Raw genomic sequence first — 21,482 nt, forward strand, 5'->3', positions numbered from 1 at the left:
CTGACTGTCACACACGCCCCTTTCCTCCTCACCAGCTGTTTCCAACAAAACCCTTGTCTGGGAACTGCTCTGACCCCAGACCACAGCTGTCCTGGCGGCCTTATGGAGACCGAGACCGGTGAGAACTTGTAAACAAACAGGGCTGGCTACTAGGATGTGCAAGCTGGTAAACAAAGGCAGCTGGCCCCCTTGCCTCTGGGCAGCAGCCAGGCTGCCAGCACTCTCTCCCTCAGCACCTTCGGAACAACATCATTGTGTGTACTCTCTAAGAATGCAACACTGAAAGAAAGAAAGAAAAAAAAAAAAAAAGAATGCAACACTGAAAGAAAGAAAGAAAAAAAAAGAATGCAACACTGAAAGAAAGAAAGAAAGAAAAGAATGCAACACTGAAAGAAAGAAAGAAGAAAAAAAAAAAAAAAGAATGCAACACTAAAGAGGCTGGAAAGATGGCTCAGCACTTAACAGCACGCTCCATTCCTGTAGAAGACCAGTCAGTTCCCAGCATGCACTTTAGGCAATTTACAAACTGCTTGCACCTCCATCTCCAGATGATCTGAAAGCCCGGGAACCAGTGTGTGTGTGCACCTACACACACAGAGAGACATATTCATATGATCAAAAATAAAGCAAATATGTACTTTTAAAAAATTAATTAATTAATTTTGTATACAGTATCCTGCCTGCATGCCAGAAGAGGGCACCAGATCTCATCATAGATGGTTGTGAGCCACCATGTGGTTGCTGGGAATTGAACTCAGGACCTTTAAGAAGAGCAGTCGGTGCTCTTAACCTCTGAGCCATCTCTCCAGCCCTGTGAGTACATACTTTAAAAGACGCTGATGTTAGGATGCAGCCCAGACAGTGGCTCAGGCCACATTCCCAGCGGCAGCCGGATGTCCCAGACTCACGTCTGTCATCCCTTACTGAAAAGACTTTGAGACACCCATTTCGCACCTGGCCAAGTGAGTACATCAAAGGGGTGCTGTCAACCACACATCCTGTTCCCCACCCCTGCCCGTACATGTGAACCTGTGAGTCTTGCCATATAAACCATTCCCACCTTCAGAATACTGAGAGAAGAGAGCCCCCCCGCCCAGCCCCAACCCCACTTCTGCAGTGCAGACGGGGATTCCTTTCTTCACAGCCCCCCATCCTGCTGTCTGTAGTGCTGTTGTCTGTCTCACTGTGGCATTAATTAACACTTCTAATAAACTTCGGCCCCAACAACCCATCTCAGTGTCCTTGGTTCCATGTCCACGAAGCTTCTTGGTCACCCTGGATAAATGGCTCAGGTAGGCATTTAGCAAATGGAGAAACTGTAGCTCAGAAGGACAGAATGCAGGCAATGTGGTGGCGCACGCCTGTAATCCCAGCACTCAAGGAGGCAGAGGCAGGCAGATCTCTGTGAGTTCGAGGTCAGCCTAGTCTACAGAGTGAGTTTAGGATAGCCAGGGCTACACAGAGAAACTCTGTTTCAAAAACAAACAAATAAAAACAAAGGGGAGGGAGCAGAATGCAGGTTTGTATTTCTCCAGGAGCTTAAGGCCCACACAAGTGTATTTTTAGTGCATTCACACTGGAAATTCATTCTTCGTTCTTTCTTTCTTTTTTGTTTTTAAAGATTCACTTAAAAAAAAAAAAAGATTTATTTATGTATACAGTGTTTTGCCTACATGTACACCTGCAGGCCAGAAGAGGGCATCAGATCTCTATAGATGGTTGTGAGCCACCATGTGGTTGCTGGGAATTGAACTCAAGACCTTTGGAAGAGCAGGCAGTAGTCTTAACCCCTGAGCCATCTTTCCAGTCCTCTTTTTTTTTTTTTTTTGTTAAATATTTATTTATTTATTATGTATACAATGTTTTGCCTGCATATACTCTTGCCCACCAGAAGAGGGCACCAGGTCTCATTATAGATGGTTGTGAGCCACGAGGTGGTTGCTGGGACTTGAACTCAGGACCTTTGGAAGAGCAGCCAGTGCTCTTAACCTCTGAGCCGTCGCTTCGGCCCCTCATTCTTCTTTCACAGCACATTCAAACACATGTTCTACACTCAGATAGCTTCATCCCCTGTAGTCTCCCCCCACCTCACCTCCAGCAAAGTTGAGGATGGAACCCAGAGTCTCATGCAGGTTAGGTAGGTAAGTGTTCTACAACTGATTTACACTGCGAGACCCCTAGACCTGGCAAGAGTTTCACTACATCATCACTTCCCCAACCGATCCTATGCTTTCAAAGGCCTTCTCACTCAGCAACTGATGAGTCAGGGTCCGTGTCCTGTTTTGATTGGGCAAAGACCCAGGCTGCATAGATTAAAAATTCACTGAATTTTTCCTGTCTGGAGTCTAGTTTGGAGGTTCACCTAGCTCCATCTACCAGCCAGTCACCTCATTCACCTGCCCTGAGATTAAAAATCCTTGTAGAGGTCCTGGAGAGTTGGCTCAGAGGCTAGAGAGCAGTTCTTTTCTTAGGTAGATCACAACCTTTCCTAACTCCAGTTCCCGGAGTTCTGATGCCCTTCTGGCCTCTGTGGGCACCAGGGATGTGTGTGACACTTATATTTACATGCAGGCAACACACACACAGAGACCTATAAAACAAAACACTGGCCCGCTCTCACCTCCTGTGGTGGTTTGAATGAGAATCCCACACCCCGCACCCTTCACTCTGCCCCCATGGGCTCATACATTTGAATGCTTGGTCTCTGGGAGACCTTAAGGGTGAGGCCAGTGTATAGGGAAGGCTCAGTGGAAATTTTTTCTTTAGGATTTCATTTTGGGTGGCTGGAGAGATAGATGGCTCAGAGGTTAAGAGCACTGTCCGCTCTTCCAGAGGTCCTGAGTTCAATTCCCAGCAACCACATGGTGGCTCAGAACCACCTATAATGTGATCTGATGCCCTCTTCTGGCCTGCGGGTGTACATGTATACATAAAAATAAATAAATCTTAAAAAAAAAAAAAGATTTCATTTCGGTGGCTCAAACCTTTAATCCCAGCACACAAGAGGCAGAGGCAGAGGCAGAGGCAGAGGCAGAGGCAGAGGCAGGTAGATCTCTGTGAGCCTGAGGTCACAGCCTCAGAAAGAATATTTCTTTTTATTTATGTGTCTCTCTGTGTGTATGCCTGTGCAGGCCAGAGGAGGGAGGGGATTGCGTCCCTTGGAGATAAAGTTACAGGGAGTTTTGAGCTGTCAGACATGTGCTGGGGACTGAACTTGGGTGTTCTGCAAGCTTAGCAAACACTTTTTTTTTTTTTGCTTTTTGAGACAGGGTCTCTCTATGTTAGCTTTGGCTGTCCTGGGGTAGCTTTGTAGACCAGGCCGGCCTTGAACTCACAGCAATCCACCTGCCTCTGCCTCCTGAGTGCTGAGATTAAAGACGTGTGCTGCCACGCCCGGGTTTAGCAAACACTCTTAACTCATGAGACATCGCTCCAGCTCAATAACTAGCATTCCCCCCCCCAAATATGTGTATTATATTCTATTTGTTATTGTGTGTGTACATGCCATGTGTGCACCAAGGCATGTATGTAGAGGTCAAACGATTACTTCCACTGTGTCACAGTTGACAGCGTGTGTCCTAACCCACTCAGTCACCCTTGTTACCCACCCTCCTTTTTTTTTGAGACGCTGAGAATAGACCCAGGGCCTAACACATGTAGGTGAGTCCTTTGCCCTTTAGCTACTCCTCAGACTCCAGTGTGCCCTTCATGTCATGTCTAACATGCCTTTGTCATTGCAGCAAAGCAGTTATGTGGCATTATAAGTAGCGGAGTGCTTCTTCTGCATAATGCTATTACTTTCTTTCTTTTTTTTTTTAATATTTATTTATTATAGCCGGGCATGGTGGCGCACACCTTTAATCCCAGTACTCGGGAGGCAGAGGCAGGCAGTTCGCTGTGAGTTCGAGGCCAGCCTGGTCTACAAAGCAAGTCCAGGATAGCCAAGACTACACAGAGAAACCCTGTCTCAAACCCCCCCCAAAAGATTTATTTATTATATATACAATATTTTGCCTGCATGTGTGCCTGCACTCCAGAAGAAGGCGCGAGATCTCATTATAGATGGTTGTGAGCCACCATGCGGTTGCTGGGAATTGAACTCAGGACCTTTTGAAGAACAGCCAGTGCTCTTAACCTCTGAGCCATCTCTCCAGCCCCACTATTACTTTCTTTTGCATGTTTATTTACGTGTATGGTGGTGTATCTGCATGTATCTGTACACCATTTGCATAGAGAGCCCACCAAGGCCAGGAAAGGCTATCAGATACTCCTGTCCTGAAGTTACAGGTGGCTGTGAGCGCCCGTGTGGATCTGATAGTCAGTCAGGGATCTCAGGAAGAGCAGTCAGTGCTCTCAACTGCTGAGCCATCTCTCCAGCCCCCCTCCTACAATTTTATTATTTTCACAGAATTGTTGACAGTTCGGTAACTGAGACAAACTGAGGCAATTCAGACAAACAGTGTAAAATAATTGCTTCCTGGTCTTTTGGCTAGTGGCATGCGTAAAACAACAGAAAAGGAAGAAACCTAATTTATGGAGGACAGTCTTGTTAACTATACACCCATTTATGAGGGTCAGCTGCCCTGAAGCCCACCTACTTCCTGTCACTATGCCCACCCAGCAACCCCTCACTTCCTTCTCCCAGCCCTGAGGGTCAGCTGCCCTGAAACCCACCCACTTCCTGTCACTATGCCCACCCAGCAACCCCTCACTTCCTTCTCCCAGCCCTGAGGGTCAGCTGCCCTGAAGCCCACCCACTTCCTGTCACTATGCCCTCCCAGCAACCCCTCACTTCCTTTTCCCAGTCCTGAGGGTCAGCTGCCCTGAAGCCCACCCACTTCCTGTCACTATGCCCACCCAGCAACCCCTCACTTCCTTCTCCCAGTCCTGCCAATCACCATCCCACTTCTGTCTCTACAATTTTGACTATTCTAAATAAATATCCAGATATAGCAGCTTGTGCCTGCATTCCCAGATACTTAGGAGGCTGAGAAAAAGAGGATTGTGGGATTGAGGCCAAGCTAAACCTTCTCTCTAAAGAGGAAAAGATTGAAGATCATGTGTATTTCAGCTGCCACTGTGAGGACACACCTGAGAGGGACAACTTCTTTGACTCAGGAGTCAGATGTTGCCATCTGTGGCCAGATGGCTCTGTCACTCTTGGGCCTGTGAGAAGCAGGGCATCATCAGGGGAGCCACATCTTGTGACCAGGGAAGCAAAGAGAAATGCAAAGGGCTGTCTCAATACTCCCTTCAAGGGGGTGTCCAATGTTCTCCCTAGGTCTACTACCTCCCAGTTGGCCCTTGATGGTAACTGAGTTAGTTTGGATGGACTAGGTGGGGTACTCAACACTGTAATCCCAGCACTGAGGAGGTAGAAGGAGGGGGTTGGGTTTAAAGTCATCTTCAGTGATAAGAGTTCTAGGTCAGCTGGGCTCCATGAGATCCCATCTCAGAGGGAGGGAAAGCATCACAAAGTCCCCCAACACATAATGAGCCTCAAGGGCACCATGCTAAGTGATGAGGAGGCAGACACAGACAAATGGTACCACTTAGATGAGGCCATGTATCTAATGTGTCTCCCTGTATCCCAAGAGTTAAAGGCAGTGCTAGGAAGTGAACCCAGGGCTTTGTACATGTACTCTGACCAGAGCTGTGGTGCCCAAGCCTCGGTGGTTCTGCTATGTGGGTATTACCTGAGGTTCACTACAATTCATAAGTATTAAAGGGAAAATTCTAGAAACACACAATTCACTTTATCTTACTATTGTATTACAATCATCTTTTTTTGTTTTGCTTTTCGTGATAGGTTTTCTGTGTAGGCTTGGCTGGGCCAGAACTCGCTTTGTAGGCCAGGCTGGCCTGGAACTCAAGAGATCCTCCTGCCTCTGCCTCCGTGAGTGCTAGGATTACAGGTATGCGCCACTGCACCCATCTACTTCAAATCATCTTGAGGAGAGTGGTGGCTATGGGATAGTAAGTTTGTATTTTTCATTTACAAAAGGATGTGTGTGTCCAACAGTCCACATATGGCAGTCAGGGGACAGCTGTACTCAGGATTACAGGTATACCAGGCCCGTCTTTTAAATAAGCTTTTAGGGACTGACTTCTACCCGCCCTCCCCCAGGATTTCCCAAACTTGCTATATATTAAGAGGGTGACCTTGAACTACTGATCTTCCCCCCTCCACAGTGCTGTGATCACAAGAACGTGCCACACCTATTTCTACTGATTCTTTAGGTCTGCACTGGGAGGCTGAGTGGGTACAGCACCTTAGCAGTATGTGACCAACATAACTACAACAGGAAGGAATGGTGCCACTTCCTCAGAGGCGCCCTCCCTGTGCTATGTCCTCACTCAGCCAGTATCAGAAGCTACTCCGTATACCCTCCCCAGAGCCGAGTTCATGTCCCAGCAACCACATGGGGTGGGGGGGGGCTCTCAACCATCTATAATGAGATCTGGTGCCCTCTTCTGGTGTACATGCAGGCAAAACACTGCATACCTAATAAGTAAGTAAATCTTAAACAAAAACAAAACAAAACAGTAACAACAAAACACCCCCTAAGCCTTGGTAGAATTCTCCATTGATTTCTGGGAAAGACCCTCCTACACTTTGCAGCAGGTGGCTGGAGGTGGTGTCAAAACACTGCAACCCTACCTCTGAGGTGGCACTTTACCTCTTCCTGGAGGTGTGATTTCAGGTTACCCTCTCATCCCTGGCCCTGAAGAGTAAAGACACTTCCCTTTCAGGCACAGCCCGTAGTGTGTACTGAAGGTCTGCAGACACGCAACGGGAATCCCCGCTCTCCTACCCACCCAGTGCAACAGAACCTCACAGCAGTTAGCACAGAAAACATTGCTTTATTAACTGAATTTGCCAACACACGAGGAGTGCAGTGGGCTCCTTAGACATAGACCCTGGCGGGGCCGCAATCCAGAGCCCCAGTGAGTGAGCAGGACAGGACGGGGCTGGAGACTATGCAGCAGCGGTAGTGGCGGCGGCAGCAGCAACGGCAACACAATCATGCAGAGCACAGTGGGCACTGGCCACTTGGGTGACCGGACATTCTATTGCTCGTTAAGGGTTTGCAAACAAGGGCAATGTACAAAAAGGAGAAATAGGTCTTTGCGGTAATGAAAAATACATTTTTCTCTACAAAGAAATCTTCTCTAATACAAGAAAATAAATATTGCAACATAAGCCAAAAATAATTTAAAATTGCTCTTTTCAATATATTTTCAATATTTCTCTTGTATATTAACAAATGGCACATCACTTTCTTTGAAACAAAGACAGAAGGTGTCTCCTCCTGTGACATTCATATCACCCTCCCCGCCGCCAACCCAAAATGATTTGGATGGAGCACAAGCGTGCATCCTCGAGGGAAGGCGGCAGGAAGTGGCTTAAAGAACCACCAAAGGTCCCCGACTCCAATACCTCTGGCTCTTCAGCCAATGTGGCCATCTGGGCAAGGGCATGGGAGGGTGGCCTCCTCAAGGACCTTACTACAGACATCGCCTATTGTCCTGAAGAGCCTCAGGCATGGGCGCAGGTTGGCCATATATGGCAATGGGCGAGGAAACCCAAAGTCTAGCCTGCTGCCAACGTCCCTGTAGAATCAGGCTGTTGGATCTCTAGAAACCCCAGCACATCCCATAGGGTATCTGTGCATTGCACACACATGTGCACAGCACTCGGCTGTACGTACACACACACACACACACACACACACACACACACACACAAATACCTATGCCTGGGAACCTGGGTGGCTGGCCTCTTCCAACGAACCTGAGGCCCTTATGTTGCAGACTCTCAAGCCATTCACAAAGTCAGAGCTCATTTAATACAGTAAAGGAGCATTCTCTCTCTCTCTCTCTCTTTTCTTTGCTTGTTTCAAAATACACCTTATGATACACAAAAATACTTTCCTTGCACATTAGCCTGTGTCCTGTGATGATGAGAGGGAAGAAGGTGGGAAGGCAGCCAAGGTTGATGAGAAGGGGGAACACTAGCCAGAACAAGTTACGGGGTCCTTTCTGCCTCCCTAAGGAAAGGGTGGTGGATGCGGATAACAGCGGGAACTGCCTCCGGCCTGGGAAAAGTGCCTTGGTCATAGAGTGTGGCAAAGTCTTCTACACCATGTGTGGCTTGGGAGGAACAAAGGGGAGTGGCTGTAGGTCATCCTTGTCCTCTCTGTGGCCCCGATGGACATTTTGGAAGTGGAGACTGGATGAAGACTGCTGTTGGGGTTGGCCTGGTGAAGGGGTCCGCTAACCAGCCATCTTAACAGCCAACAGGGCTTTGTGACAGGCAGGAATCAACTGCCAAGAGGCACAGAACCAGAGGCCAGAATAAGCTCTCTGAAGCTTCCCCCACTCGCCTGCCCAGTCCAGGTCCTGGTGGAAGCAGCCCAGAAAAAAGGGTTGGGTTTACTACACTTATCATTAACATCTACCCAGAGCCCAGTTCCTGTCCCAGTGGAGGGGTGGGGGTTGGGGTACGAGAGGGGGTCAGAGTGGTAAGGGCCACTCCCTCCCTCGCCCTGCAGCATTTGGTTGTTCTTTAAGCCCCAGTGCCCTTTGCGTCCCGCAGGTCAGACTACCAGGCAATCCAGCAGAAGAGGTTGAGACCCGGAGGGGACCCAAAGCACAGGGGTAGGGAAGGTCTGTTCAAAGGCAGTAAACAAGAGACTAGGGTGGGGGTGCTGACACTGAATACTGAGCTGTCACTACTACCAAGACAGGCAGGCAGACTAAAGTCTATATGGTAGCCAATGCCATCCTGATGCCCAGGATCCTTGGAGCCCTCACCCCACACCTCGGAGTCCATTTGGATTGGACATGTTTGTCCAAGTCTGCCAAGCTGAAGTCACTGTCTTTTGTTTCTGATTTTGCTCAAACTCACTGTGTGTCGTACCTTGATAGTTTTGGAGTCCGAAGTGGGTGAAGGTCCTGTGTATTTGCTCTTTGTGTATCTGTGTGGTGGCGATGGGGTCGGGGGGGGAACCATGCTGGATTCACAGTCAGGATTCTCCTCCCTGCGAAAGTGGGGAGAGTCCTCAAAATGTTTAGGACCACACTCACAGCAGCCTAGCCCAGGGACCGTAAACCAACAACAGCAGCGGCGGCGGCAGCGGCGGAAGTGGCGGCAGCAACAGCAGCGCAGCCTCCTCGGAGGCCTTGGGCCCTTCTCTGTAGATGTGTGCAATACCAAGTCCTCGGAACTTTGTGGCTAACCAACTCCTTCGAAAAGGAAGTTCAAGTTGACAGTTGTCAGGTCCGGGCTGTGCTGTGTTATTATGGTCAAAATATTCTTTGGCATTCTTAGAATGATTCGACTGGTTCACTAGACTTTTGCAAGGTTCTGGTTGGAGAAGTTCTGGCTTTACCAGTGGAGGAAGTGACCCAAGAGTAATTCGTAAAAGAAAAAAAAAAGTTTTCACGGAATTCCTTTGTTCCCTGAGCTATCACCCTGGGGCCACTCCATCGAAACTCTTCCTAACTACCTGGGGGCTTAGAGGAGGTTGGGGGAAAGAGGTGAAGAGGGGTAGGAAAAGTGGGGGGTGGTGTTCAGAAGGGAGGGAAACGGTGTTAAGGAGCTAAGGGACAGAGGAATACAGGAAGATCCAGCAACAATTCAACCAGCCCCAGCAGGCCAACACTGGCCTGCCCTGGGCCCCGGGATCCCACTACACTTGTTGGAAGGGTGTTTCCAGAAGGAAACCAAAGAGGAAGCTCATCTCTTAGCAGGGCTAGGAAACTTCGAAAGGCAAACGGTCTGGTCTGGCCAGCTCCCATGTGGAGAGATCAGACTGCGGCCGAGACTGGCCCCAAAGGAAGAAAGGAAGTTGAAGTCCCAGAGTGATTCTCTGCAGCGGGCTGATCTGAGCCCCAAGCCCCGGGCTGGGCACTGGCCCTCCCTTGGAGCCTTCCACCCATACAGGTGGCTGGCTGTCTGGGGAGTCCCCTGAGTAAAGAGCACAGCTCAGGAAGGATTCTGGGAACCCTCCCCAGAGCTGCTTGGGCTGGGCACTGGCAGGGACAGAGCAGCAAGGGAGGAGGGGGGTTGCGGGTGGGCGGGCAGGCCTCGGATGTCGTGGGCTATTCAGGAGCCAGCAGGGGCCCCCTGCACCCCCTCAGTGCTTTCTCATATAAACTCGTTGTGCTTTTGACAGTGAATAGACTGGCTGGGAATCATTTGTTATACTTCCTTTAGGGATCAGTGGAGTGCGACAGGACACCCCCACCCCCACCCCAAAACCCAGTGTAATCTGGGGGAACAAGGTGGGGCAGGCCCTGGGATGGCCCATCTGCCATGAAATAATGCCCAAACGACAGTCTGTGTCACCCAGTGGCAGTGGGCAGGAGCCCTGAGCTCTTCCCCTCACCTTGTCTACATCAAGCCAGAAGAAGCCCTGGCGATGTTGCGTGGGCTGGGACAGGGGTGGCACATAGAACCTGGCATAGTGGCCCGTGGCTAAGGCCACAGGAGGAATTCTAATGCCCTAGGCCAGCACAGAGGAAAGACAACGGAGTGGAATTCAGAACTCTCTCTATATTAAAAATAAAACCACAACAGAGTGGTGGGTCTGGGACACTCAGCAGTTGGAAATGGCAGTTGTGATTGGGCTGAGACCTTGTAGGGGACCTGGGTGAGTTAGGAGGCCAGCACCCCCATGCGAACCACCTCCTCTGCCCCTGCCTCCCTGGAAGCCCGTTGTACCCCACTGTCCTCTGCCTCTGTATCAGAGTCGCTCATCTCCTCATCGGAGAAGTAGCCGTCAGCCTCGGCGTCGAAATGTAGGCTGACCTTTGGCCTCTCAGCCACAGCAGGTGGCAGTCCTGTCCCAGCATCTGACCTAGCACCCGACTTCCGACTGACCTTGACCTCTCGGGGTGGCCGGAGCCTGCCCAAGGGTTTGGGGCTCACGGTAGGGCCAGGCACTTGGACATTCAAGTCGGAAGCCACGGGGCCGATCTCATCCAGGGTCTCGGAGGCCAGTGTTGGGGGGCTTTCCAGTACTGCTGGGACAGGACAGTCCCCAGCTGCAGGGCTGGATGGCAAATGAGAAGACGTCCTCCGTGGTGGCTTCCTGGTGGGTGGTCCTTGCATGCCCTTGCTGCTGTCAGCATCCTGGGCCCAGGCCTTCTTGGGTGGCTTGTCTGGAGTGGTCCGTGCACTGGGCCCATTGGGCCCATCCTGCAGCTGGGGTGGTTTCTTCTTGGCAGGCAGGCGAGTGCGGCCTCGGGCCTTCCTGGCAGGGTCACCAGGTCGCAGTGAGGGGTCCCTCATGAAGCTGAGCAGCGTCTCTTCATCCTGTAGCAATTCCTCGGAGAGCAGACCAGGAGCAGGGTCCTCCCGGTGTCCACTGTTCAAAGACCACTCGCTCATGGCCATGTCTTCCGCGGTGATCTGCACGGACTGTGCCAACCAGCTGTTGAAGAAGGTGCCATCGATGGGGAAGGAAGTCGATAGACCTGAAGGAGTGGAGAGAGAAGGCAGGTGAGAGGCTTCAGGTGTGTGTGCGCGTGTGTGTGCGTGCGCGCCCCACTCTTTCAAGTAGCAAGTCACCTTGTTCTGTCCATATCCCGCCAACCAATGCCAGCAAAAATCGGAGCCAGACACGCGCCCCCACCACCAGCATGACTGACCCTAGGACCAGTTTTCTAAATTGTGGAATGGAAAGAAAGCTGTGAGGTCCTTGTTCAAAGGCTAAGAATTTCAAAGTGGCAAGAGGAGAGAGGCCACCAGGGGGAGCTGCATCTTTACAGCCAGGTCCCTCCAGCAACTTGCAAGAAAACACCTGAGCGGGGTCTCTCTCAAACAGGGGGACCAGGACCAGGACCAGGACCAGGACCAGGACCAGGACCAGGACCAGCTTTCCAGCTTCAGCTCTGGGCCCTATTTTGTTGAGCTCTACTGTGACTGACAAGGGGGCACTTCTTTTGCTCTCTATTATATCTCAAGAAAAACTGGCTGTGGGTTGAATAAAACAGGCTGTGGCCTTGATGGTGGTGGGGGTGGACAGATGGGGGTGGGTGGGGACATGGACACAGACAGAACTGACTGACAACAACTCTGGCAGGGTGGAACAGGGACAAAGGCTTCTTGCAGTCCCCCCATTCCCAGCATGGGATGGTTTCTAGGGACCTCTGGGAGGATCCAGGACCCTGGCTGGGGCAGCTCCTGCGTTGGCAGAACTCTCATCTCCATCCAGATAGATTTTCTTGGGATCTCAGGTGAGATGAGGCTGAGATGCCGTGGGACTTGGAAGAAGATGGCTCCAAGTGGCTTTCCTCTGGGATCAACCTGTGCTTTTTATGCTGCTGGCCCATCATGGGGTGAAGCTAAGAGGGGGGGTTGCCAGGCTGCAATGGCCCCTGACTTACCCAGCTGCCCCAGGACAGACTCCGGCCCAGCCTTCACTTTCTCTTTCTTCTCCGGGCTGCCGCCCTTGGGAGCCTCTCGGCCTTTCTTCTTTGAGTCACACTTCTTGCCCTTTGCTCTCCTTCCAGAAGGCTCTGTGTTAGAGAAAGGGAGTTAAAGCTGAATGGCAGGCCAGGGTCGTCCATCAGCGGTGTCTGTCGTCCATGGTACCAAGGTCAGAGTCAGTGCGCTAGAAACAAAGGGAGCTGGGGAGATACAGGCTAACTGTGTACAACTGTGTGGATGATCTGGAGGCAGGTGAAGAAAAGTCCTTGTGGGATGTGGACTTCGGTATGACCTACAAAACCCACAGTCGTTGGAGAGTTCTGGTGGATGGAAAAGGTGACTGACAAGCTATGGACAGGGCAGGAAAACACCATCTGGGAGTAAGAGGTTTAGACCCCCAGGCCTGACACCACAGCTAGCTCCTTGACTAAGCCTCTTGCCTAGGCCTCCTATTCTGCTTCTGTCGTTTAGGTCCCACACCTGGTCTACAAAAGAAGAGTCTCCCCACTGCTCAGCAGCAGAGGCAGGAGAGCTTTCTGGAACAATGTTAAAAGAAGGCCAGGCGCAGTGGCGCATGCCTTTAATCCCAGCACTTGGGAAGCAGAGGCAGAGGGATCTGTTGGGGACGAGCTATATGGCCAATGTTCTTCCAACTTGTCAGAGCCTAGGTTCCTATTTCTCCAGCAGTCTGTCGTTTACCAGAAACCAGCTGACCCTGTCGTGGTTCGGCAGTTAGACACCTGTTGTGGTTTATTGTGGGGGATGGTCATTCTAAGACCCCCAAGCTCATAGAAAGAGCTACTAGTTTCTGGCTATAAACTAGCTTTTCCAGTAAGACTACTGATAAAATCAGATTAAAGGCCAGCTGCCTGTGAGCAACAGTTCCAGGAACTTTTTCCTGACTAACCACATCTTTTACAACTTCCCTTTCTGGAGTTTCTCCATCTTCTGTGATTATATCAGCTATAAAGGTAGATACCTGCTGGAGCATTCCAGAGTTAGGTATCCATAGCAACCCTCACTTACGCAAATACCCATGCCCTCGTGTCTATAAAAACTCTGTGAAAATTTTCAATAAACGGGGCTTGATCAGAATCCAGACTTGCCCTCATTTCTTTGTGTCTCCTGTCCTCCCACTTGTCTGCCCCCTCCACAGGTACCCATTGAAGACCCCGCAGGCCGGGACAGGGATCTCTTGAGTTCAAGGCCATCCTGGTCTACAGAGTGAGTTCCAGGACAGACAGGGCTGCATAGAGAAACCCTGTTTTGGAGAAGAAGAAGAAGAAAAAAAAGTACAAAGGTGCTTCCTTGAACACAGGTATTTTATGTTGGCTTTGGTATCCTTAGGAGAACAAACGTGTGGTCTCCTCCAAGCGCTACAGCTTTTCCCTCAATACCTCTATCCCTGCACCGCCACTGGCTGTACATCCTGGGACACCACTTTCTGTCTTCTCTGCTGCTAAGTGGGCAGGAAAGCTCTGGAGGCCACATGGCTGTCAGTTCCACAAGGCCATGACCTACCCTAACCTCTATAGTTGGCAACAGCAATTTCTTTTCTCCCCCGGCCCCCCTCTGATTATTCCAGGTTCAATTCCCAGCACCTGCTCATTGGCCATCTGAAACTCCAGTTCCGGGGGATCTGACACCCTATCCTGAGCTCCACAGGCACCATGGACACGTGCAATGCATGTACAGATATGCAGACAAAACATCCACACACGTAAAACAAGTAAGAAAATGGTTCTTTTTTAGCCCAGGGTGGTCTTGAACTTGCTATGTAGCTGTGGCTAACCTGGAGCTCCTGATCCTACTGCCTCTACTTCCAAGTGTGCCTGAACATATTGTTTTAAGCAGTGCTGGGGATCAAACCCAGGGCTTCATGCATGCTAGAAAGTTCCCTATTAAGTAAGCTACATCCCCATCCCCTCTAAGGGCAGGAAACAGCTCTAGAAGAAGGCACCAGAAGCGCTGGACCTGGAGGCACAGACAGTTGTGAGCCACCATGTGGGTGCCAGCAACTGAATCCAGGTCCTCCGGAAGAGCAGCCAGGACTCTTAACCCCTAAGTCATCTCTCCAGCCCCTCTTTGTCTTCCTCTTTTTTTAATAAAAAAAAAAAAATATTTTTTTTTTCCTTAAGAGAGGAGGTCATTATGTAGCACAGGCTGACCTGGAACTCAAAAGACTTTGGCTTCAGCCTCTGAGCACGGGGTTTACAGGTATCTACAACCACACATGCTTTCAACGAATGCTGGTAACCCCAAAGGTGAAGGGCACGACTCAGCTACTGACAGAGAAGGGGCTGGCCATTCCCTCTAACGCCACCTCTGCCACTCAAGTCCCAGAATGACCCACAGGCTAGGTCGGCAGCCACATTCCAAAAGTGCTCGCGTGCATGCTCTCGGCCCCCCAACCCCCACCCGCTTTCTGCTGCATATGTTCAACATTTGAGCATGGCTTGTGTTCTGGGAGGCGTTCAGCCCATCTTCCTGAACACTTCTGGGCCCCACAGCTAAACAATGCAGTCAGTATCAAGGCTGTTGCTCTGGTTTCTCGATCTGCTAAATGCATGTTACACCCAGAGAGAATGAAAGCCGGCAAAGAAAACCCAGCTGATCAGGGCCTGACTCTCAACACGTGAGGCCAGAGAAAGGGAATCACGGCCTCATCTTTGCACAGCTGCCTTCCTGAGGATTGAACCCCTTGAACCCCAGGTATACCAGGCTTCAGGGACACCTGTTTTGAGGCCTGCAGGAAGACTGGATCTGCGCCTGTCCTCCTGTGAGCTAATCCACCGTCGGAACTGGGCTGTCCCACGGACTAGTCATGTGCCTGAAGGCGCAGGCTTGAAAACTGCAGTCCAAACTCTGGCTCCCTGCCTAGCAACACAACCAGGGCCTTGGCAGGTCCCCATATGCACACGACGAGAGCAGTGTTGCTGGGGAAGGACGGGCTGATGGCTTCAGGCCCCGTGCCCCTGCGGGCCCCGTGCACACACCTGCAGGGGAGGGGTGCCCTGCCTACCTCGGCCCAGATCTTGCTCGATGAGCTTCATCTGCAGGTGGAATATCTGCTCCTGGAGTTTGCAGATGCTGTGCTTCGTCCTCTCGCGCCTCGTCACCATGTAGCACAGGTTCCTAACCTGAGGAGATGGATGTGAGAGAGACATCTCGCCTTACTCACTGCCACCCCATCAGCCACCTCAAGGGGCCCCGTTGCTGGAGAAATGGGTGTTTTGAACACAGGCCACCACTCCATGTCCTTTCTGCCTGAGGCATGAGAATTCACTCCCAAATCCTGAGTGTGCAGGGAGTATCTGGTTTCAAACCCTGCAACCCTCTCTTCCTGTTTAACACCCGTCTTTCCCAGCACTCTGGACACAACCATCACGGTAAAACCCAGAGCCTGCACCCAAGGCACCAACATCACTGTACTTTCAGGTGAGCACAAGCCAGCAGAATAGCTTTCCCAAGGCTCTGTGCTCTACCAGGACCCGAGCCAGGCTGATGCCACTCTGGACAATGAATGCTCCCATACCCACAGCGACGTGACACCTTTATAAGGACAGTAACCGCTGACTCCCTCCCTCAGGCGGCCGGGAAGAGTCCCTACAGAACAGGCAGTCTTCAGGTTGGCTGGAAGCATCCGAAGTGGGTCTGTCACTGCCTGTTCAGGGCCATCCCCGCCACCCCACCACTGCTCCCCTTGAGACACTCACACCCCTCTGTCTGGTCTGGCATCACCTTTGAGCTCATGTGGAGCTTTCCAGAAACAGCGAGAGTTAACTGACCGCAACTGCTCAGCCTGAATCCTATTCCCACCAGGGTCTTCCTTGACCTAGTCCCCAGGTGGTCAGTGGTCGACAGATCTTACTCAGGTCTATCTGTCCTTAAGCTGCCTAGGGTGGCCTTGGATTCAGAACCCCTCCTTCTCAGCACAACCCTACTCCTGTTAGCTCAAGGCAGTATGGAGCAGATCTCTGTCAGGTGCGGCCTTCCTTTCCTTTCTGAGGAAAGTGTGAGGAAGACTGTAGACCAGCCTATGGCAGCAAAGGTTGGATTCAATACAGACTCTGCTGTGACATTCCATGTGTGCACTCCCCACTTGCACTATGAACACGGTGGGGGGGGGCAACATTGTCCACACCCACCGCTGATCCCATGTGCAGCCCCGGATTTTAAGCAATGGTACCTGTTAGTGTACAGGCAATTTGGCTGGCCTTCCTTCGGGATCCCAGCGACTTCTTACATCATCACCTGCTGCCACCACCAGGTGCGTCAGGGGTGTAGGGGTGGTGGGATAAAAGGACCACCCTGTGCTCTCGCTCATGCTTGCTTGTTTGTGTTCTCTGTGTGTGTGTGTGTGTGTGTGTTCTAGCATGTGTAGCCAGGTTTCTCTCTCTCTCCGTGTGTGTGGAGTGTCACCTTGGCATGGCCTGCCATGGTGCCTCCACCACCTTATTATACAATCGTACCAGCCTGTGAGCCTCCGACCATGGTCCATCTTCCAACCAATCTCCCCTCTACAACCCTACACTTCAGCCTGGCTCCGTGTCTTCCTACAGTCTGGGAAAATGTTGTAGAAAGTCACACAGCCAGGGTCTCTTTCTTCCCATAGCCTGCCGCCCAGCAAGGCAGAGACCCTGAGGAAGCACTCCCAGGACCAGGTGGCCCTGACTCAAGACTTGAGGGCCTCTAGGCTTCCTAGACAAAGGGACAGCTAAGCCCAGCAGGAGGCCTAGCTAGGTGATGGTGTAATGAACCGAGCAAGAGGTAAAGCCAGCGGGTGTGTGTAGAGTGGAGGGGGGGGTGAGCAGGCCTTTGGGGGGTGCCCTATAAACCAAAGGGGACTGTGGAGAGTTATGACTGAAAACTGGAGTTGTGACCTGCCGCTCTGCTCTCTTGGCCCACACCCACAACTGAGCTGTCGGTATAGTCCGTCCACACCAGTCTTTCATTTCCTTGTGACAGACACCAGCTCACTTCAGAGCCTGGTTCCGCCCCTCCCCATCCCCCCCATCTTTTCACAGGGATAGTAAAACCATCCCTCAGCAATGCTCTTGAAATGCAAATCAGACCACTTCCTGGCAGACTTACACCTTCCAGGGGCTCTATATGGGTTGAATTTCCCCCAAGATTTCCTGCTGGGAACCTCAGAATGGGATGTAAAGTCTCAGATGATAAAATTAGCTAAAATGAAGTCATCCCGGCTTGGGTGGGCCCTGTCTCCAATATGACTGGTGTCCTTAAACAAGGCTGAATGGAGACAAAAGGCCGGGCGAATGGAGTGGTGACAGAGGTAGAGAACAGAGTAACTGCGGTCACCAGCCAAAGGCTGTTGAGGATTTTGGCAAGGGACCTCGATCTAGGGACCAACCAGGAGGTCAGAAAGGGGAAGGATCTGCTTCTCACCATTCCTCTCCATCCTTGTGGGTGGGGGTGTGGTGGGGTGGGTTAGCAGGGGCGAGGCTACCACATGCTCAGGGCAGATGTGTGACCGAGAGCTCTGGCTGCCCTCTTGGCTCCCGCACAAAGTCCTTTCAGCCTTTAGAACAACTCTTGTAGCAAGAACCACCACCACGTCCCTGCAGGGCCAGGCAGCCAGTGTGGTTGCTAGGGGACATGGGCTGGCATCTGCAGGACTGATGTCCACTACTGCAATTTTTCTGTCAGCCGTGAATAACTCTGGATGCTGTGGTGGCCGTGCCCATCCACGTTGCCTGCCAAGGTCCAGGCCTGCGGCTAAAATTTGTAGGAAAGCGTATCTTCTGGGTTGGCCGTAAAATCGATTTCATGCCAGTAGTGGCACTCCAGCTCCTGAGCCATTAGGAAAGATGCCCAGGCTGGAGCGCCAGGCCTCGCAGCTCTGCACAGCCCACTCTCGGGATAGCAGGCTCCGCCTCTCTTCTGAGAAATGACCTGCGTATGGGGCCAACAATGACAACAGCCAACCTGCAGTGGGCTAGGGACAGGGCTCATATCCTTGTAATTCCAGCACTTGGGAGGGCGAGGACAGCCTGGGCTACAGGGTGAGACCTAGCCTCAAACAAAACAACTGACAGCAGACCACTGTCCTAGTGACCCCAAGGTCAGTTGGATCCTTACTTCCATTTCATGGAAAAGGAAACCGAAAGTCACAGAGCTGGGGGCGGGGGGGCAGGGGGGGGCTAGAATCCATAGACCACGCAAGGCCTTTAATTCTAGCCTTGTTCCTGCACCTTCATTTCAGAAGCAGGCCCAAGCTGGCCTAGTGCCCAGTCAAAAGTCAGAGAATGTTCTCAGCTATTGGCCCCAGGCTATGGTTAGAGACTGGGCCTACTGGCTAAACCATTGGCACTATGGGGCTTTGCAGAGAGAGGACTCTCCCCCGGATAAGAGTGCTTGGTGCTTTTCACTGGTCTGAGGCACCAACATGTGCTTCCGAGAGGGCCTGAGGCTGAGACCCCTGGGGCTAGCTTCTCACTGCTATTTTGGTACCTTTCTTCTTCAGCCCTCCCTCCCAGCCCTCAGGACTGCTGGGCAGCCCAGCTCAGGAAAGGTCTCCTGTCCAAAGCCCCCAAGAGATACTCAGATAGGTGTCATCTGCCCTTGGAGGGGTCTGTGGCAGCCCTAGCCGTCCTGAGTCTTCGGAACCTACCCAGGGAGCTTGTTTGCCAGCCTTTGCCAGCTCAAAGAGTGAGCCCTGTACTAGCTGATGCTAGGGTTGGGAATACCTTTTGCCCAGGAAAATCTACAAAACTGTAAACGGCCCTATCCCCCACCCAAGTTCAAATCTAAAGCCAAGTTCCAGCCCAAGGAGACAAGTTTAAGGCTTCATATCATTTCTCTGTCCTGAGCCCAATAGGACTGCACCTGCCTCTTGGGGAAGGAAAGGCTTTCCTCGCTCAGTCCTCTGGACGTTAAATCAGGTGGGAGCCATACACGGAGGCCTGACCCGCACAGACCCCCATGAGGTGACACCTGATGGTCCTCTGTGAGGCAACAAGAGGGACAGCAATTTGTACTGGAGACCTGGGGGTAGGGACCTGGGGAGGATGAACTGCCCAGGAAGTGGTGGCTATAGCCAGCTTTCTCCTCTGCCCTGGCTGAACCAGGGACTGGTGTCTCTTCCCACCCTCCCTTCTGAAGTGGTGACAACTCACCAGTCACCAGGGTCACTTCTCCCTTGCCTAGGCCCCAGGGCAGATGCACAGAGAATGTGGAAGCTGAGTGCAGCTCCCCTCACAGCACCGTGACCTGCTGGGATGCCCCCTACCCATTTTACAAACTGGATCACTGAGGCACAGATAGGAAGAAAACTACCCAACTCTGAAATCCTTTGGAGGCTTCCAATCAGGACGGGTTTGTTTTGTTTTGCTTTCTCTTTCTTATTAGAGATTTGTTTACTTTTATTTTATGTGGATTGTTTTGCTGGCATGTAAGTCTGTGTGAGCTACCTGTACGCTTTTTTTTTTTTTTTTTGAGATAGGGTTTCACTGTGTAGCCTCAGCTGTCCTGGACTCGCTCTGTAGTCAACCAGGCTATCCTTGAACTCACAGTGATCCACTTACCTCTGTCTCCTGAGTACTGGGATTAAAGGCGGCGCCACCACTAATATCCCAGGACAGTGGTATCTTGGGTAACGCTGGCTCCTCCAGTCCCGGTCACCACATGTCACTCGAGACTGTAGGCCCACTGGGTACTAGTATTCTTGCCTCTTGTCCCCATAGGTCACCTTCATGAACCAAGGCCTGGGAAGTGGCTGGAACTAAGAGACTAAGAGACCAAGCATCTCTCATCTCACTGTGCCTTCTGAGCCTGGCAGCTTTCATATCCCCAAGTCTTGGCTGCACCCCAGGCAAGACACATGGACCCCCCGCCCCCAGGGTTACTTACCCTCTCCAGGTCCTGCCGCAGGTGGGTGAAGAGCTTCAGGCGGCGATAGAGAACGTCCTGCTCCTGCTGGGCCAGGTTGTCGACCTCGTCAGTCTTGGGCGTCAGCAGCGGTTGGTTGGCGTTGGCTCTCCTCTTAAGCTTCCAGTACTGGTAGATGAAGTCCACCAGGGCCTCGGCCAGGTCCAGCCGTTCGGCCACCTCGGCTGGCTCCACCAACTCATAGAAGTTTTCCTCCAGCTGCTGCAGGCGCTGCTTGCGTAGGGTCACCTTCTCCAGGTCCTCGACGGCCTGGCTGGGCTCTGCGGGTTCAGAAGCAGGCTCATTCCGAGGGCACCCTTCACTGTGCTCCTGGCAGAGGGACTTGAACTTGACCTCATCGTTGTCAGCTAATATAGTCCGCATTTCCAGGCCGCGGTCAAAGGCGCACGTGACATGGAACGCTGTGATGCAGGAAGGCATGGAGCACTGGAGAGAGGGAAAGGGCAGTGTCAAGCATTAAAAGGAACCCTAGGGGCCGGGTGTGGTGGCGCACGCCTTTAATTCCAGCACTCGGGAGGCAGAGGCAGGCAGATTGCTGTGAGTTCGAGGCCAGCCTGGTCTACAAAGTGAGTCCAGGACAGCCAAGGCTACACAGACAAACCCTGTCTCGAAACAAACAAACAAACAAACAAACAAGAAAAGAAAAGAAAAAACAACAAACAAAAAAGTAGCCCCCAGGGACAATGTAGGGGTTCATCTAGGGCACCACGGAGCACATAGAATGCTGGGGAGACCCTACGTAAAATGGCATAGGCTCCAACACCCCACAATGTTGAAGTGGCTTTGGTAGAAAAAAAAACAGGAGCCGTGGGGCACCTGGAAAGGGAATGGAATAGACGCCAGACAGGCTGAGGGAGGCAACAGTCAGAAGGCAATAATGCAACTCTTGTGGGGACAAGAGGCACTGTCCTGTGGGCAAAATGACTTTGAGATCAGAAAGCAGCTGGGGGAAGGGAGTTAGGCCTAAAGAGGGTAACAGCCTCCTCAACTGTATTATCATCAAAGCCTAGAGCCTGCCCTGGCTCTGCAATCTGGGAGCCTTCTCTTATTTAAGAAGCTAAAGGCTGAACTTACCCTCCCAGCCTCGGATGGGCCCTGGACCGCTGGAACCAGTTCATCAACAGTGTGTACC

At 51.7% G+C, this 21,482-nt stretch overlaps 1 protein-coding gene across 4 annotated transcripts in view; it reads right to left on the reverse strand.

Moving 5' to 3' along the window:
• Positions 1 to 9,064: 9,064 nt before the first annotated feature.
• Positions 9,065 to 21,482, reverse strand: part of Jade2 (jade family PHD finger 2) — a 47,500-nt gene continuing 35,082 nt past the window's right edge. For 3 of the 4 annotated variants that reach the window (XM_051167200.1, XM_051167199.1, XM_051167198.1), the window contains exons 9-12: positions 20,312 to 20,776; positions 15,462 to 15,579; positions 12,397 to 12,528; positions 9,066 to 11,484 (exon numbers count right to left, since the gene is read on the reverse strand). In XM_051167200.1, the coding sequence (XP_051023157.1) occupies positions 10,664 to 11,484; positions 12,397 to 12,528; positions 15,462 to 15,579; positions 20,312 to 20,776 (1,536 nt within the window). In that variant the 3' untranslated portion in view covers positions 9,066 to 10,663. Of the gene's footprint in view, positions 11,485 to 12,396; positions 12,529 to 15,461; positions 15,580 to 20,311; positions 20,777 to 21,482 lie in introns of all 4 variants that reach the window. The other variant, XM_051167201.1, reaches the window with a different exon arrangement.

Source organism: Acomys russatus, chromosome 25 (assembly GCF_903995435.1).
Source record: "Acomys russatus chromosome 25, mAcoRus1.1, whole genome shotgun sequence".
Taxonomy (NCBI): Eukaryota; Metazoa; Chordata; class Mammalia; order Rodentia; family Muridae; genus Acomys; species Acomys russatus.